Source organism: Carassius gibelio, chromosome A9 (assembly GCF_023724105.1).
Source record: "Carassius gibelio isolate Cgi1373 ecotype wild population from Czech Republic chromosome A9, carGib1.2-hapl.c, whole genome shotgun sequence".
NCBI lineage: Eukaryota > Metazoa > Chordata > Actinopteri > Cypriniformes > Cyprinidae > Carassius > Carassius gibelio.
In genome coordinates, this window is record NC_068379.1 from 4,130,972 (window position 1) to 4,149,016 (window position 18,045).

Consider the following 18,045-nt stretch of genomic DNA (forward strand, 5'->3'; position numbering starts at 1 on the left):
CCTGCTTTTCCAGTGACTTTGCTCTTGCTTATGTTTTGTGCTGACCTTTCCATCATCAAGCGTGTAATCTTCAAACCACCAAGAGCTCACTCAAAACTCATCTTAGAGTCGCTCCAGACTGGTGGAATAGCAACCGGCAATCCAGGAAGTCTTGCAAACGAAGCGCCACCTGGCAAAGCCACTCAACCACTCACCATTGAGTGCTGTCCCTCAGAACGCGTCATCGACCAACTGCCAGCCAATCAGCGGCAGAGATTCCCTCTCCAGCAACTTCGTTACAGAAGGGAATACATCCAAAACCACAAGCTGCATCCAAACGCAAGTACACAATATCTCCTAATTCTAGCTGAAACTGGTGCAAATCTTATTAAAGCGATAGATCACCCAAAAATCTAAATGTACGGTATACTGTCCATGTGTCCATAAGTCCATGTGACATCAGAGGGTCAGTTAGAATATTTTGAAGCATCAAAAAAAAAAATTTGGTCCAAAAATAGCAAAAACTACGACTCGGTAGTTATCGAGTCAATATCTGGCTCAGCTCGCTGTTCATCTTCAGTTCTCTCTTCACAGCAGTTCAGTCAGTGTACTGTTTGAGTAAATGAATTACTCCGGGATATTGGTTTGTTTTAACTCAGAGGGAGTGTCAGCCACATTAAAAAAGTTAACAGCTGAAGTCATTTGTGGATTAATGCGTATTGGAGATGCAAACCGTTTAAAACAATTCAGTTCGATTTGGTGAACTGGTTCAAAAGATCTGATGATTCGTTCGCGAACCGGATATCACAAATTGATTTGTTTTTAACTCTCTCACAACAGACATGGAAGAGAAGACAATGATGAATAAAGTCATAGTTTTTGCTATTTTTGGACAAACATTTATTTTTGATGCTTCAAAAAATTCCAAAAATTCTAAACTTCAAAAAATTCTTTCTTACCTTTCTGGACATGGACAGTAGACCGTACACACAGTTTCAATGGAGGGACTGAGAGCTCTCTGACTAAATCTAAATTTTTTTTTTTTGATTAACTAACCCTTTAAGAAACTAACTAAGATTAAAATGCTAGTAGATTGATTCTCTCAGGTTGCGGTCAAGAAATATGTCTAACACTAGACACCTGGGACTCCATTCACCCTCCGTTAATAACATCACTTTTCTCTGTCACTGTTTTAATGAATGTGTGTTTTCGTTAGTTTAGTTTGTGTGTATTAGAGTAGTACAATAAAGCCTTGTCTGATTTTACATAAAAGTGTCTTGTGCTGTGTGCTTACAAGTTTACTGCCTTAAACAATAGATTCTGTTAACTTGCTCATAATCAGTTATCATAATTGTATGATATTATTACCGTAGGCCGCGGGATAATATTTTGTCCAGAATTGATAAAATACCCTAATTTCAATTTATCAGTGGACGAACAGTTGATAAAGTGTTAAATATTAATTCAGAATAATTTGCATACTAATTTGGTTCTTATTCACTGTAATTCAAACCCCTTTGAGTTATATTGACCCTAATTCCCTTATTAATCTTACATCATATATATATATTCAGGTCCTTCTCAAAAAATTAGCATTTTGTGATAAAAGTTCATTATTTTCCATAATGTAATGATAAAAATTAAACTTTAATACATTTTAGATTCATTGCACACTACCTGAAATATTTCAGGTCTTTTATTGTTTTAATACTGATGATTTTGGCATACAGCTCATGAAAACCCAAAATTCCTATCTCAAAAAATTAGCATATTTAATCCGACCAATAAAAGAAAAGTGTTTTTAATTTAAAAAAAAAAAAGTTAACCTTCAAATAATTATGTTCAGTTATGCACTCAATGACTGCTTCAATGCGGCGTGGCATGGAGGCAATCAGCCTGTGGCACTGCTGAGGTGTTATGGAGGCCCAGGATGCTTCGATAACGGCCTTAAGCTCATCCAGAGTGTTGGGTCTTGCGTCTCTCAACTTTCTCTTCACAATATCCCACTTTGATTTCAGAATGACATGCAAAATTTGCTTTCATCCGAAAAAAGTACTTTGGACCACTGAGCAACAGTCCAGTGCTGCTTCTCTGTAGCCCATTTCCTGCACACGCCTGTGCACGTTGGCTCTGGATGTTTCTACTCCAGACTCAGTCCACTGCTTCCTCAAGGTCCCCCAAGGTCTGGAATCGGTCCTTCTCAACAATCTTCCTCAGGGTCCGGTCACCTCTTCTCATTGTGCAGCGTTTTTTGCCACACTTTTTCCTTCCAACAGACTTCCCACTGAGGTGCCTTGATACAGCACTCTGGGAACAGCCTATTCGTTCAGAAATTTCTATCTGTGTCTTACCCTCTCGCTTGAGGGTGTCAATGATGGCCTTCTGGACAGCAGTCAGGTCAGCAATCTTACCCACGATTGCGGTTTTGAGTAATGAACCAGACTGGGAGTATTTAAAAGCCTCAGGAATCTTTTGCAGGTGTTTAGAGTTAATTAGTTGATTCAGATGATTAGGTCCAAAGATCCAAAAGTAGTGTTTTATTAGGGTAATCCAGAATCATAAAGCAGCCAGGCAAAGGTCAAAATCAGAAAAGCAGTCCAAAACAAGAAACACAACAAAAACCAGGGAACATGACAATACCAGGTGACATTAACCAAGTACTCCATGACAATGACAGAAACAAACAGGGTATATATAGACCGGTGCAAACAATGTGAGTGGGAACAGCTGTGTGCAATGAAGTGATTAGTCCAGATAAAGGCTTGTGAGAAATGCAGTACTGAAGTGGGGCGAGGATATGCGTAAGTGAGACCTCTAGTGGACACCCAGGGATACACAGAACAGACGCTGTGACAGTTTCCCCAGCATTCACCTTGTTCGTTCTGTGTTTGTCCCTCACCAGTGTCCCATTGACACTCGTAAGGTTTTGTCAGAGAACGGTGTGATAATCGGAGCTATGTCACTCCATGCTGCCTGTGTTCCTGCTCTGACCCTGTTTGAGATCCGCTCGCTTGTGGAGAAACTCTAGTACCGTGATGCTCTGGCTACCAAGAGCATCCAAATCCACAGCCCACCTGCTAAACCCAACTGCACTGCCTGGTTAGGAGGTGAGCAAAGAAAGGCACGGCCGAGGCTTTGAGACTCCTGTCCTCTGCATGGGATGAGAAGAGTTTTATAAAGCAGTAGTGACAATGAAGATTTGCTGAAAATGTGCTCACCCTCGGGCCATCCAAGATTAGGATGAGTTTGTTTCTTCATCAGGTTTGTAGAAATGTAGCACTGCATCAGTGTCTCAGCGATGGATGCCCTGCATGAATGGGTGCCGACAGAATGAGAGTAAAAACATCACAATAATCCACACCACTCCAGTCCATCAGTTCACATATGGAGAAGACAAAAACTAAAGAAGACATTTTTAACTTCTGGCCAAAATAGGAGTTCATAATCCCAGTTAAAAGGTGCCATAAAATGCATTGATACAATATTTGAAATGATATCTATGTACATAAAAGGTATGTGGCTTAGGTAATGGCAAAAATTTTCCAGAAATGGTTTTACATGTCCATTTACAAACCTAGGATTTGTTCCTAGAAATATTTGGAGGGGTCATGAATAATAATGTTGAGCTCAACTCTGATTGGCTGTTTCATGGCACAAATCTTTTCTGTCCAGCATGAACGATGGAGAGATTAGGCATCCAACCTAATATGTCTGAGACTGTATCAGACAAATATACAGATTTTAAGAGATTTTGAAAGAATATTTAGCGTCCGAGTGAACGAGGCTTGAGAGAGTTGTCGGTGAAGATGTGGACACAGCTTCTGTGTTGCTGTTATAAGCATTTTTGCACTTGTCTTTTCCACTTTTTTGACACTTTAGAAAGTTAATAAAGTAGGACGTTGCAGTTTAGGGTCAGCGATCTATCTTAATTGCTAAATATTTGAAAACATTTTGGTTTCTTTTTTTATTTATTTATCAGTTTTAATAGCAATATCTGGCTGGTCTGGCTGGCCTAGAACATGGGCTGGTAAACGTTATGCAAATGTTGGGGGTGTAAACATTAATGATCCCTACTGTAATATCACAGTCGGTGTTATGTTTGGATTCGCCTCTTGTTCAGTGGACTATTGCAGCACGAGATTTTCAATGGTGTTTGAGGCTCACGATATTTCACAATCATTTCCATGTACAACTCTTATTCAACTATGCCAAGGTAAATACAGTTTTCCATTCTGTGGCACCTTTAACAGAAATATGTTCAAATATCATTATGCAAGCCTTTCCATTAAGTTATTTAAATTTTATTTTTGAATGTTCACTGGAAGTCCAGTTTTTTTTTATTTTTTTTTAATGTTTTTTCCTGGTTATGAGAATGTTAAGGGAACATTTTGATGATTTCCCAAACATTATGGAAATGTTACTTTTGAATGTTCTCTGAACATTGTAAAAAAAGTAGTAATATTTAAAAAGATTCTATGAATAATGTTTTTGTGCCACCATTTTGAGAACACTATTAAAGAGCGGAGAACTTTTTAATGACAATAAACACACAATTGCAATGCTAATTGGAAAAAATTAGCACAGAAAAAATAAATATTCCAAAATTGGTGTTTGCTGCTGGGGTCTTCTATTGTACTTGTTCATTAAGTGTCAATTGATTTAGTCATGTTAACTCAGATTGCTCTTTTCTTTTTCTTTTCTTTTTCTTTTTGCAGTCATGTTTTACTAGAGAAAGCTTGAAGTCTGATCATAAAGAATAAAAGCTTGTTAGGGTTTCTCTTTAACTATGTGGTTTTTTTGTGGTTTCAATAAACTTGCTAAAAACTTCTATGGATTCTATGGAATTATTTCCCCCAAAGGAATCAAAAAGGTCAATTTGGAGAGAAAAAGTCAGCAACCTTGAGATATTAGCGAACAGTGAGATAGATCAGTCGTGACATAAATAGTCAAAATGACCTTTTTTCTTCTTCTTTATTTATGTATTTTTTTCTTCTGTGGTAGAAATAAGCTTCCATATACTTAAAATCATTAACTGCTTAATGTAGTATTTTCCTCATATTTTTAAGAGCACACTTGTCTGCGGGGAGTGGTAAGGACAACGGCACCAAAGAAAAACATCTACTTTTGGCAAGTTCCAGTAAACATTGGACTTGAACCATTCTTATTTGTTGTCAATATGACATTGGACTCAAGGAACACCATGTTAACAGAATTTGAGAATCAATTACAATCAGATAAGATAGTAAGATTTTTCAAATTCTTTTTGTGCATTTATGTTAAAAATAGGAAAAATTAGAATTCTATCTTGAGATCCAATGAGAATCACCCAGCTGCATAAGCTCCCCTTTCTGCAACTCATGAGAACCATGAGTGTTAATGAATAGGGAGGGACTATCGTTAATTGGCTGAAATCTGCAGAATACAAAAAGACCAAAGGGCAGTATCTCCACATTGTGTTTAGCTGTTAAACAATGGCTGCAAGTTGGTGTTCGGTTCAGATTTTGCTGGTTTGTGCTTTCTGTCAGGCTGTTCCACATTGGAGTAAATCGCTTCAGGATGTTCAATCTCTGATGACCCAGCAGTTTCCACTTCAGAAGCCAGTTCAACAACCAACTTACCAGCAGTTTCCACTTCAGAAGCCGGTTCAACAATCAACTTACCAGCAGTTTCCACTTCAGAAGCCAGTTCAACAACAACCTAAACCACAGTTTCCGCTTCAGAAGCCAGTTCAACAACCAACTAACCAGCAGTTTCCACTTCAGAAGCCAGTTCAACAACCTAAACCACAGTTTCCACTTCAGAAGCCAGTTCAACAACTACCCAAACCACAGTTTCCGATTCAGAAGCCAGTAGTGCAGGCAGATCCCCTTGATAAATGTGCTGTAGCTGATTTGGAGCAGATCCAATGTGGTCTACCTGGGATCAGTAGAGCTGAGTGTGAAGCTATTAACTGCTGCTTTAACGCACAGCAGTGTTTCTATGGGAGGGCGGGTAAGTGTTCACAGTCTTATTCAGTTCATGTTAAACTGATTCTCTCCATTAACCTGCTCTTGTACCTTGTTCTAGTAACTGTCCAGTGTATTAGAGATGGTCAGTTTGTGGTAGTGGTGTCTAGAGACGTTACTCTGCCTCGACTGAGTCTGGATTCGGTTCATTTACTGGGTGGAAACGACCCACCTTGTGCTCCTGTGGGGTCCACACCTTCCTTTGCCATATACCAGTTCCCAGTGACCGCATGTGGCACGAGTGTGATGGTGAGCAGCTGCTACTGGTTTTATTCTGCATTTGCTTATGATGGACTGGATGCTGCCACTGTTTCTGTTCACAGGAGGACGGCGGATATGTGGTGTATGAAAACCGGATGACTTCATCCTATGAAGTGGGGATTGGACCATATGGTTCCATCACAAGGGACAGTCATTTTGAGTAGGTGATCTATGACTTGGTGTGAACATTTAATCCCTGACAAATGCTACAAGCTTGCTGTGTGTTGTCCAGGTTTCTCTTCCAGTGTAGATACTCTGAAACTTCTGTGGAAGCTCTGGTTGTGGAGGTCAACTCCGTTCCTCCACCTCCACCAGTAGCTGCTCCTGGACCTCTCAGGGTGGAGCTCAGACTGGCCAATGGCCAATGTGTCACCAAAGGCTGTGCTGAAGGTAAGGTCTTGTCCTGTGTCTGCCTAAAGCCTTTCAAACTTGAGTCTGGTTAAACCCCAGTGTTCTTCAGGGGATGAGGCCTACACGTCCTACTACAGTGATGCTGATTATCCCATCACAAAAGTCCTGCGAGAGCCTGTGTATGTTGAGGTGCACATTATGGAGAGGACTGACCCCAACATTGTCCTGATGCTGGGACGCTGTTGGACTACTTCAACCCCTAGTCCACTCAGTCTCCCCCAGTGGGACCTTCTGATCGATGGGTGAGTGTACAGCACATCTTTATCCTGTTCGTCTGCTGGGAGACCCTCTTTCTAACCTTCTTTTGTCTTCAGATGCCCTTACCAGGATGACCGTTATCTGACCACACTGGTTCCAGTGACTGGATCGTCTGGTCTTCAGTTCCCAACCCACTACAAGCGCTTTGTTGTGAAGATGTTCACATTTGTAGATCCAGCTTCACTGGCTGCTCTGCAGGAAACCGTATGCCCCCCACCCCATTACTTGAACACTGGTATTTACTACTTGTGGAGTCTATGACTTGAGCCTCTTTCTTCCCTGTCAGATCTTCATCCATTGCAGTACAGAGGTGTGCCATCCATCATCTGGCTCTTGTGAGCAACGCTGCACCAGGAAACGTGAGTCCTCACTTTTGACCAGAGGAACTGAGCATTTTATGAGTTCTCATTTCTAACACTCCTCTTTCAGGAAGAGATACTCCTATCAAGGCTGTCTCTGGGGAGCAGACTGTGGTTTCTAGTGGAGCAGTTACTCTGGTCATGTAAATCTAGTTTTTAATAAACTTTGCAGAACCCTGAGGTATCTTGTCTATTGGTGGTGTTTTGCAGAATCTGGTATTAAATGCCCCTCTTGCCAGGTTTTTTTTCTCACTATTAAACCAAGGTTCCACAACTTTTTGTAAGCCTGCGCATTCAGAGTCCCCTATCCATCCTCTAGTTGCTAACCTGGAGCAGCACAAGGTTCCCCCTTTTAAAGGGTTAATTGTTAACTGGATGTTTAACCCGTGCATGTGCACATGCACATTTTGCGTGGGAGCAATTGGTGGTCTGGTGTCTTGCTCAAGAGTGGTTTGCTGAAAAACTACTTGAAACCAGCAGGAGCTGGAAATGGAAAATGTCAACCATTCAGTTTTATTGGAGTATACTATACAAGCGTGTATTGAAGTTTATTCTTATTGACTGCATTAATGCACATAGTAGGCTATATATTGTAGTCCAAGAGAACCCACTCAAAATACAAGAGAACCCACTCAAAATACAAGAGAACCCACTCAAAATACAAGAGAACCCACTCAAAATACAAGAGAACCCACTCAAAATACAAGAGAACCCACTCAAAATACAAGAGAACCCACTCAAAATACAAGAGAACCCACTCAAAATACAAGAGAACCCACTCAAAATTAGGGGTGTGACGGTTAGTATATAACCGTGAGACCGGCGGTTATAGTTGAACACCGTCATTAGAACTTTATAACCGCAAAAAAAACCGTGTCACTAAAATATTTTTTACAAACATTTTTTTTATCAAATTATTTTCATTTTTTAGATGGGATCATCAGATGCGCAATATATCGGGAGACATGGTTTTTACCACTTAATGAAGTTTTGTAAATCGTCAGCATGATATTTACCACTTCATAAAATTTTGCTTTGTAGAAAACCTTTCTTAAAAACGAATTTCGTTTTGAACAAATTTTATCTTAATTTTAATAGATGTTTCATCAACCAATTGCATGTATTTTAATAAATAAAAAGCAAATATAGCAGACAATGATAACCGTGAAGCACCAGCGCGCCGCGTTCACTCCCAGCCGGCACATGACCGACCTTCAACGTTGAAATATGGTTGAAATAAGGTCAGTTGTGGTTTCAACGTTGAAACAACGTTGATTCAACGTTTAAAGCTGAATGGTTGAAAAACATCCAGCACATGACCAACTTTCAATGTTGAAATATGGTTAAAATAAGGTCAGTTGTGGTTTCAACGTTGAAACAACGTTGATTCAACGTTTAAAGCTGAATGGTTGAAAAACATCCAGCACATGACCAACTTTCAACGTTGAAATATGGTTGAAATAAGGTCAGTTGTTTTAGTGAAACAACGTTAAAAATGTTTAATGCTAAATGGTAGAAAAAGGTTAACAAGCTTTTAAATTATTTATATTAAATTATTTAAATTAATTATTAGTTTAATAGCATTTAAAAATATTTTAGTCATGATACCTATTCTAAAATGTTAAATATTATCATCATTAACAACAATAAAACTATACATTTCGCTGCTTTATCACACTGAAACAACTCCCATTGGTAGTTTTATTTTATTACTTCTATCGTGATTGGTTAATCTGGCTGTCATTCAGGAAACTGGACAATGAATCGGTTCGCGCTTTTCTACATTTAAAAATATGACCGTTATTGTCGTCTTTCTGTGAGTGAGGCGGCTAACTGTGAGCTGCTGCTCGTTATAACTGACTGCTCGGTCGGTCCCGAATTATTTCATATTTGCCTGTACATTTTTTATTTATTTCGAGCGAATTTGAGTCGTGACATGTCAATGGAGAACAAAAACTGTGAACACAAGAAGGGTCAGGTGTTCTGCGAGGTCCTGAAAACATCCTGTCAAAATGAGGTAAGAAAATCGCTAACTTTATCTTTATTATCTTTTGAAAATAGTAAAGTATTACCAGAGTTTACAAATGGGTAGTTTAAAGAACATGTAACCTGCAGATAAATAAATACCCGTGTGTCTATTTTTGCATTGCTTTATCACAGATGATCAAGTTAGATGCTCACCTAATGTGTTGCTGGTGAGTTATGTGTTAATGTCTGTCTTTTAGAGATTTTCCCATATTTTCCTGATATGAATCCCATGCATTAGGTGTGTTATATATGTTTGTATTCTTATATTAGTTTCAAAGTGTTTTCTGCAACATATAAGTGCAAATGTCGGTATTTAAATAATATAATTTTAATGAATTAATGAAAATGAAAAAAAAAAAAAGGATTGTTTAAAGCCATGGTTCTCAAAGTGTCAGGCCCCCTCTAGTTGTTATGCAGGTGAATAACTAAATTAAACTAATTAATGTTAATATATTTTAACTTAATCTTTGAGTAAGTTTTTTTTTTTTGCACATTTAAGTATGTTACAGTTAAAGTACAGTACAGTTTTGTAACTTTTGTTACATAATTACATTTAAAATTACATTTTAATTTAAACTTTTTTTTTTCATTTACCTGTGTATGTAAGCACAGTTGTAGTGTTAATGTTCAAACTGTATTTACCATGGTAAAGTGTCTGACAAAAATTAATATTCTTATTAGAATAAAACTGCCTCATTTTTTTAACTGTAGACCTGTAGCTGAATAGTTTGGTCTACTACGCTGCTGAAATGTAATGTTGGTCATTATGGTGCAACTTAATATTTAATAACAAATATTTTCTGAAGTGGTACTTGGTATAAAAAGTTTGAGAACCAGTGGTTTAAAGAAATGGTATAATATGAAATCCTGCTTTTTAAGAACTTTTCAGTAAACCATTTCTTCTTTCCCCTTGTAGAGTCATCGAGGATCCAGCTTGTTCTTGAAACATTGGTAAGAAATTGTTCTTCTGCTACATTGCACTGTCACTTCTGCTAGAGATGCTTTGACCTTTTGTGATAGGTTTTGGTTGTGCTTAGTTTAATAAAAATGTACTTAATTTGATTTGACTTGTTTTTCTACACTGTAATGTTAGTGTTCTGATTAAAACAGTGTAACTGGGGGCTCTGAAAACACTGCTTATGAATAATTTGTGAATTGTAAACTTTCATCTGAATACATTTAATAAATGTTTAATGAATAGTGTTGTCCACTTTGTTTCCAACCTCACTGTTACTGAACTGTAAAGTGAAAATATTGTGTGATTTATTTTGCATTCAGTTTTCAGTTAAATATATTTCACAATATCAAAGTTATTGTCAAACATTGTGAACATATCTAAACTCACTGGTTAAATCTTATGTGCCCTCCAGAAGTTTGCACTCTGCAAGTGAACGACGCCTTGTGGTGCCATCCCAAAGAGGTTCATAATCACTCTCAAGGACCTTTTCCTGGACTGTGCCCAGCTGGTGGAATCACCTCCCAATCTCAATCCGAACTGAGTGTTTACTCATTTTCAAGAAACATCTTAAGACTCATCTTTTTCACCAGAACTTAACCAACTAATGCTAGCACTTTTCCTTCTTTTCTTGTCTTTTTTATATATATATAAAAAAAAAAAAACCTGGCTATGCGTTCTGTACTAGACTAACTGAGACTTGTCATGGCACTTGTATACTGTTGTTGTTCGCTTGTACACCTGACTGCTTCTGTTGTTCTTATTTGTAAGTCGCTTTGGATAAAATCGTCTGTTAAATGATTAAATGTAAATGTTTATACAGGACGGTACAGAAAGTGCACAAGTGGGAGAGAGTGGAGGGGACGGCGTCAGAAAGGACCTAGCGCTGGGACACTTTCAAGGATCACCCGAAGCACAACCACACTGTATACACTAAGGCTGCTGGTTCTAACATTTTAGAGTGCCCTGCGGTAGAAATCTCATTCTGCATTCCCCACGGTAAAGAAGACACAGTCCGGGGGGGTTCCCATTAGAAATCAACTGGTGGAAGGTTCCCTTCTCGAACTGTTCAACACATTTTCACTGCACAAATGTACACAACTCTTGTAATGAGACACATTTCTAAAACATGTTTTTGACAGAAACTGTAGGTTTCCACCAAAATAAAAGATCCACTGGTTTCAGTCATAAAGGGTTTGTCTTGTAAGTGCTGCAAAAAATATGCATTTATGTGCCAAATTATTTCACAAAAACCTTTAAATATTATTGTATTTGGATTGTTCTACTACCTGTTTTTAGCATTACCTCCATGTATACTCTGCATAATAAAGTGTGGGATTATTTTCATCTGTTTAACTGCTCCAACTCCAAAATTTAACTGCTGTTTGACAATTTTGAGCATGTGGTAGTTTATTGAAGTTGTTTTTAAAGCCATTGCTGCCAGTCATTAGATTTTTAGCCTTGCATGTACATTGTTGATCTACAGTATTGTTCAAAATAATAGCAGTACAATGTGACTAACCAGAATAATCAAGGTTTTTAGTATATTTTTTATTGCTACGTGGCAAACAAGTTACCAGTAGGTTCAGTAGATTGTCAGAAAACAAACAAGACCCAGCATTCATGATATGCACGCTCTTAAGGCTGTGCAATTGGGCAATTAGTTGAAAGGGGTGTGTTCAAAAAAATAGCAGTGTCTACCTTTGACTGTACAAAATCAAAACTATTTTGTACAAACATTTTTTTTTTCTGGGATTTAGCAATCCTGTGAATCACTAAACTAATATTTAGTTGTATGACCACAGTTTTTTAAAACTGCTTGACATCTGTGTGGCATGGAGTCAACCAACTTGTGGCACCTCTCAGCTGTTATTCCACTCCATGATTCTTTAACAACATTCCACAATTCATACACATTTCTTGGTTTTGCTTCAGAAACAGCATTTTTGATATCACCCCACAAGTTCTCAATTGGATTAAGGTCTGGAGATTGGGCTGGCCACTCCATAACATTAATTTTGTTGGTTTGGAACCAAGACTTTGCCCGTTTACTAGTGTGTTTTGGGTCATTGTCTTGTTGAAACAACCATTTCAAGGGCATGTCCTCTTCAGCATAGGGCAACATGACCTCTTCAAGTATTTTAACATATGCAAACTGATCCATGATCCCTGGTATGCGATAAATAGGCCCAACACCATAGTAGGAGAAACATGCCCATATCATGATGCTTGCACCTCCATGCTTCACTGTCTTCACTGTGTACTGTGGCTTGAATTCAGAGTTTGGGGGTCGTCTCACAAACTGCCTGTGGCCCTTGGACCCAAAAAGAACAATTTTACTCTCATCAGTCCACAAAATGTTCCTCCATTTCTCTTTAGGCCAGTTGATGTGTTCTTTGGCAAATTGTAACCTCTTCTGCACATGCCTTTTTTTTAACAGAGGGACTTTGCGGGGGATTCTTGAAAATAGATTAGCTTCACACAGACGTCTTCAAACTGTCACAGTACTTACAGGTAACTCCAGACTGTCTTTGATCATCCTGGAGGTGATCATTGGCTGAGCCTTTGCCATTCTGGTTATTCTATCCATTTTGATGGTTGTCTTCCGTTTTCTTCCACGTCTCTCTGGTTTTGCTCTCCATTTTAAGGCATTGGAGATCATTTTAGCTGAACAGCCTATCATTTTTTGCACCTCTTTATAGGTTTTCCCCTCTCTAATCAACTTTTTAATCAAAGTACGCTGTTCTTCTGAACAATGTCTTGAACGACCCATTTTCCTCAGCTTTCAAATGCATGTTCAACAAGTGTTGGCTTCATCCTTAAATAGGGGCCACCTGATTCACACCTGTTTCTTCACAAAATTGATGACCTCAGTGATTGAATGCCACACTGCTATTTTTTTGAACACACCCCTTTCAACTAATTCAACTAATTGCCCAATTGCAAAGCCTTAAGAGCGTGCATATCATGAATGCTGGGTCTCATTTGTTTTCTGAGAATCTACTGAACCTACTGGTAACTTGTTTGCCACGTAGCAATAAAATAATATACGAAAAACCTTGATTATTCTGGTTAGTCACATTGTACTGCTATTATTTTGAACAATACTGTAAATGCCAACTAGGATCTAGGTGTATTTACACACGGTGCAAGGTACGACGGGGAAACAACGTCGTGTTATCAACGCTGATTAACTTTTCAAAATCAACACCTCATTCAGATTTCATCCCAGGGCTGCAGCATGACCCTAATTCACCCATAATGCAGGTAAGACGGTGAAACAGCGTCGCGATTTCAACGGTGAATCCACGTCGTGATTTCAACGTTGATCCAATTTGCAAAATCGAAAGGTTTTTCAACGTTGATTCAACGTCGGGAGTTCAACAGTGAATCAGCGTTGTGATTTCAACCGTACATCAACGTCACGATTTCAACGGTGAATCAACATCGTGATTTCAACGTTGATCCAATTTGCAAAATCGAAAGGTTTTTCAACGTTGATTCAACCATGGTACCTGACGTTGTTTCAACGTTGAATCAACGTTGAAATGCCGGCTGGGCTTGCACTGCACTGTGAACTAGAGCGCATCTCATTGTAAATGGAACTCAGCGTAGGCCTATGCCTCATACTCTAGCATTAAATATTTTTGCTGCATCCTTTCCAGAACAGACAATGGCTCTTTTTTTTTTTTTTTTGCGGCTCGCATCAGCAAAGCATAGACCGCAAAACAATCAGCGGATGGAGGGCGGGTGTGGCTTTGAAATTTGCTCAAAAAACTTTGGCGCGGATGATGAGTTTTGTGACAGATCTCCTTTATAAACGGAGGTCTGAAATCTCTGCCCCTTTACCGATCAGAGCGCGCGCTGAAACGGAGTTAACCCGCTATCTCCAAGATCAACCAATTGACTTATACGGCAGATCCACTAGCATGGTGGCGAGACAATATGAAACAAAATGAAACACGCTATCCCCCCCCCCCCCCCCCCCCTGGCGGTTATGTTATGAACCGTCACATTTGACTCACGTCATAACCGTCATCACCAATTCTGAAACCGGCACACCCCTATAATACTTAGACAAGTTATTTTTTATTTTTATATAAAGTACACCTAGGTTAAGACCTGTAGTGATTAGTGTAATATGTAAGTACACTTAAGTGGCATTTAATTTAAACTATGATATCTGCAAATGCACTTTTTTAAAAAAGTATACTTTTAAGATTGAAGGTACACTTTTAATACAATTAAGCACACTTTTTCACAAGGGGACCTATTCGTGTGTGTAAACACATCAGGGCTTGCCAGCCAGATGTTGTTTGGATCATGCGCTAATTGGCTAGGACGGGGTGTCTGTTCTGTTCTCGGCATTAAGTCGTGTCCTCGTAAAAAGACAATGCTGTTCTGCCATCATGCCAAGGCTCACAAGAACAAACTTTGAGTCAAAGTTTCATGAGAAACAAAATAGAAGGCCGAGTGTGAACTTGTTCATTAAGTAATTTAGATTACAGATTCACTGTAGGATTATCCTTGAACAGTCAATTTTCCATCGAACCATTAGTACGTCATAAAACACAGTCATGGTGCCAAGATGGCTAAAGGAGATGTCACCCCCATTTTCCTTTTTGTGCCTGTCTAATCTCATACCAGCGATGCCAGGACAGCAGGAAAAGATTTCTCTTTGTTAATAATAATAATAATAATAAACCCTGTGGTGACCCCAATGCATAAATCCCCTGACTTATCAGGAAACTGAAGGATGCTAAGGCATTCCTATGGCCCAGGATCACCACAAACCTTAAACCAGTGAACACCTCCTTTCTGCAGCTGTAAATTCCAGAGACTTTGTCACCAAAACCAGTAGACTGAAATTTAACCCACTTGTGGTTGAATACAAATAACGGTCTCAAAATTGCTTCCAATAAGCTGAATTGATTACCAGCATTTACCCCACATATATCTTACGTATCATGCATGTTTTATATAACTTGTGGAATTGTTTCTGTGTCTTTAACTTTAATTACAGCCTATTCGTAGGGTTTTCTACTTCAGTTATAGGAACTAATCACCAGAAGTTGCCTCATACATGTGTATTCTCTTTATTGTGCATGCTTTATATTACTCATTTTAATTTTGTGTGTTAAACACTTATCACGACTAAATCCTTATTTACTTCCACCTCAACTATGCTAAGTATATGCATTTTGGTACCTACTTGATGGGTAAATGATTTCTAGAATTTTGATATAAAGTAGATGTGTGTAGAATGCACCATATTTAAACTAGTTCGCTTATTAAAGCGTTTCAACTAAACTCTCAGGAGTTTGGACACACGCGTTCACGTGGACATTACACTAATTACATGCAAGAACCGGAGAACTGGGCGTAGGTCCCGCCCAAGACAATATCTGATTGGCTGTCACACTAGGAAGGACGGGTCAGATGGACACGCTTATAACCCAATGACAAGCAGTTTTCCTTGCTTTTTGCGTTGACTTCTTGCCCTGCTTTTCCAGTGACTTTGCTCTTGCTTATGTTTTGTGCTGACCTTTCCATCATCAAGCGTGTACTCTTCAAACCACCAAGAGCTACCTCAAAACTCATCTTAGAGTCGCTCCAGACTGGTGGAATAGCAACCGGCAATCCAGGAAGTCTCGCAAACGAAGCGCCACCTGGCAAAGCCACTCAACCACTCACCATCGAGTGCTGTCCCTCAGAACGCGTCATCGACCAACTGCCAGCCAATCAGCGGCAGAGATTCCCTCTCCAGCAACTTCGTTACAGAAGGGAATACATCCAAAACCACAAGCTGCATCCAAACGCAAGTACACAATATCTCCTAATTCTAGCTGAAACTGGTGCAAATCTTATTAAAGGGATAGGTCACCCAAAAATCTAAATGATGTCATTAATAACTTACCCTCATGTCGTTCCAAACCAGTAAGACCTCCATTTATCTTCGGAACACAGTTGAAGATATTTTAGATTTAGTCCAAGAGCTCTCAGTCCCTCCACTGAAACTGTGTGTACGGTATACTGTCCATGTGTCCATAAGTCCATGTGACATCAAAGGGTCAGTTAGAATATTTTGAAGCATCGAAAATAAATTTTGGTCCAAAAATAGCAAAAACTATGACTCAATAGTTATCGAGTCATTATCTGGCTCGGCTCAGTGTATCTTCAGTTTTCTCTTCACAGCAGTTCAGTCAGTGTACTGTTTGAGTAAATGAATTACTCCGGGACAGGGGGGAACTGGCCATCGGGAGCACTGGGACATTTCCCGGTGGCCTGACGGTTAATCTGGCCTGCCGCCAACTGCTGTGCAGTCGATCAGGCTGACGCGCAATACGCTGGTATGCAAATGCAAATTAATTGACGGACTTATGAATCTACGAATCAGGCAATTGTGGAGTGAAAATGACACCACCACATGACCAAACATCAGCCAAGCACTGCCTAATTGGCTATATCCAGAGGCAGGCTTTATCTTAGAAAATCGAGCAGAAAATTGAGTTTAAACGCAAAGGAGGAGCAGGGAAGGAACGTATAAAAATGAGAAAAGCCCTGGCCACAGACGCAGCAAGTTGCTGCAAAATCCCAGCCATGTTCGCCAGGGAGCAGGTAGGTCAGAATTACATTTAGGTTTAATATGGATGGGAAGGTTCACTGAAAAAACCGAACCATTCGGTTCTCCAGTGTGCACAAAACCACCAAGAATTTGAGTGAACTTCACAAGGAATGGACTGAGGCTTGGGTCAAGGCATCAAGAGCCACAACACACACACATGTCGAGGAATTTGCTGAACCACAGATAACGTCAGAGGCATCTTATAGAGCTGTCAAAAAGAAAAATAGAATTTTGAGTTTTCATCAAATATTGCTATTGCACTGCTTTCAAAAGGCAGATGAGCTCGACAAGCAGTACCTCTTCTGTCTCATCATTACCCTTGTGCGTCTGCTGTTTTATGCGCACCGTCTGCGCGGGCTTAATTATAATTGGTTTATAAACTTTTTTTTTTTACTATTCACATACAACAGTCATATATTCTAATACTTTTATTAAACGTACATAAGTAATATTTTGCTTGATGTGCCCTCTTGTGGCATCAGGAGAGAAGCAAAAAGCTTCACTTAACCCTAACTGAAATTATGCATTTTAAATTTTAATATAATTTGAATTTTGATAATATATAAGTAAAAAATTCAAATTTAGTTTTTTAGCCATTTTGAGAAGACCAGAGAAGCCCTGGCCAGCAGTCATATCACCCTGGAGGTTAAGACCAGTTTCCCCCTGAAGTTAAGCAGGGCTGAGCCTGGTCAGTACCTGGATTTGAGACCTGCTGGGAAAACTAGATTGCTGCTGGAAGGGGTGCTAGTGAGGCCAGCAGGGGGTGCTCATCCTGTGGTCTGTTTGGGTCCTAGCGCCCCAGTCCCAGTCAGCAAACAAATTTGGCCCAGATTTGGCATGTGTCTGGCGCAGCTGGCATTCATCCGGCACTGGCATACAGAACGTGGGCCAAACATGGCCCGGGTTTGGCAGAGATGGCACTGGATTTAAGATGGCACCCAAGACATGGGCCAGATGTCAAATGGAGTATTTGGCCCAAATGTCAAATATAGATATGTGGGCCATATATGTATGGCCGATCCTGAGCCACATTTAAAATCCTTTTCAAATATTTTTGAGTAAAATCCCAATGTTTTCCCATACAGAAAGGTAATATATTCACAAATATGTGAAACACTGTAAAATATATTGAAATACATTTTGAAAATATATTTTTAAAATGCA

At 39.3% G+C, this 18,045-nt stretch overlaps 1 protein-coding gene and 2 long non-coding RNA genes across 6 annotated transcripts in view; 2 read left to right on the forward strand and 1 right to left on the reverse strand.

The window, feature by feature from the left end:
• LOC128019463 (uncharacterized) overlaps positions 1-5,827 on the reverse strand; it is a 27,077-nt gene extending 21,250 nt beyond the window's left edge. For all 4 annotated transcript variants that reach the window (XR_008185161.1, XR_008185163.1, XR_008185160.1 and 1 more), the window contains exon 1: positions 5,716-5,827. This is a non-coding gene — a long non-coding RNA (uncharacterized LOC128019463). The remainder of the gene's footprint in view (positions 1-5,715) is intronic.
• LOC128019462 (zona pellucida sperm-binding protein 4-like) lies at positions 5,420-7,453 on the forward strand. The gene is made up of 8 exons (XM_052605456.1): positions 5,420-5,970; positions 6,046-6,233; positions 6,308-6,405; positions 6,478-6,635; positions 6,706-6,898; positions 6,971-7,118; positions 7,201-7,273; positions 7,344-7,453. Exons 1-8 carry the CDS (start codon positions 5,451-5,453, stop codon positions 7,418-7,420), a joined length of 1,455 nt encoding a protein of 484 aa, XP_052461416.1. The 5' UTR covers positions 5,420-5,450; the 3' UTR covers positions 7,421-7,453.
• A 1,426-nt stretch (positions 7,454-8,879) lies between these two features.
• LOC128019465 (uncharacterized) lies at positions 8,880-10,884 on the forward strand. Its single transcript, XR_008185165.1, has 4 exons — positions 8,880-9,290; positions 9,434-9,468; positions 10,218-10,252; positions 10,672-10,884. It is a non-coding gene; the product is annotated as an uncharacterized LOC128019465 (long non-coding RNA).
• Positions 10,885-18,045: the final 7,161 nt, after the last annotated feature.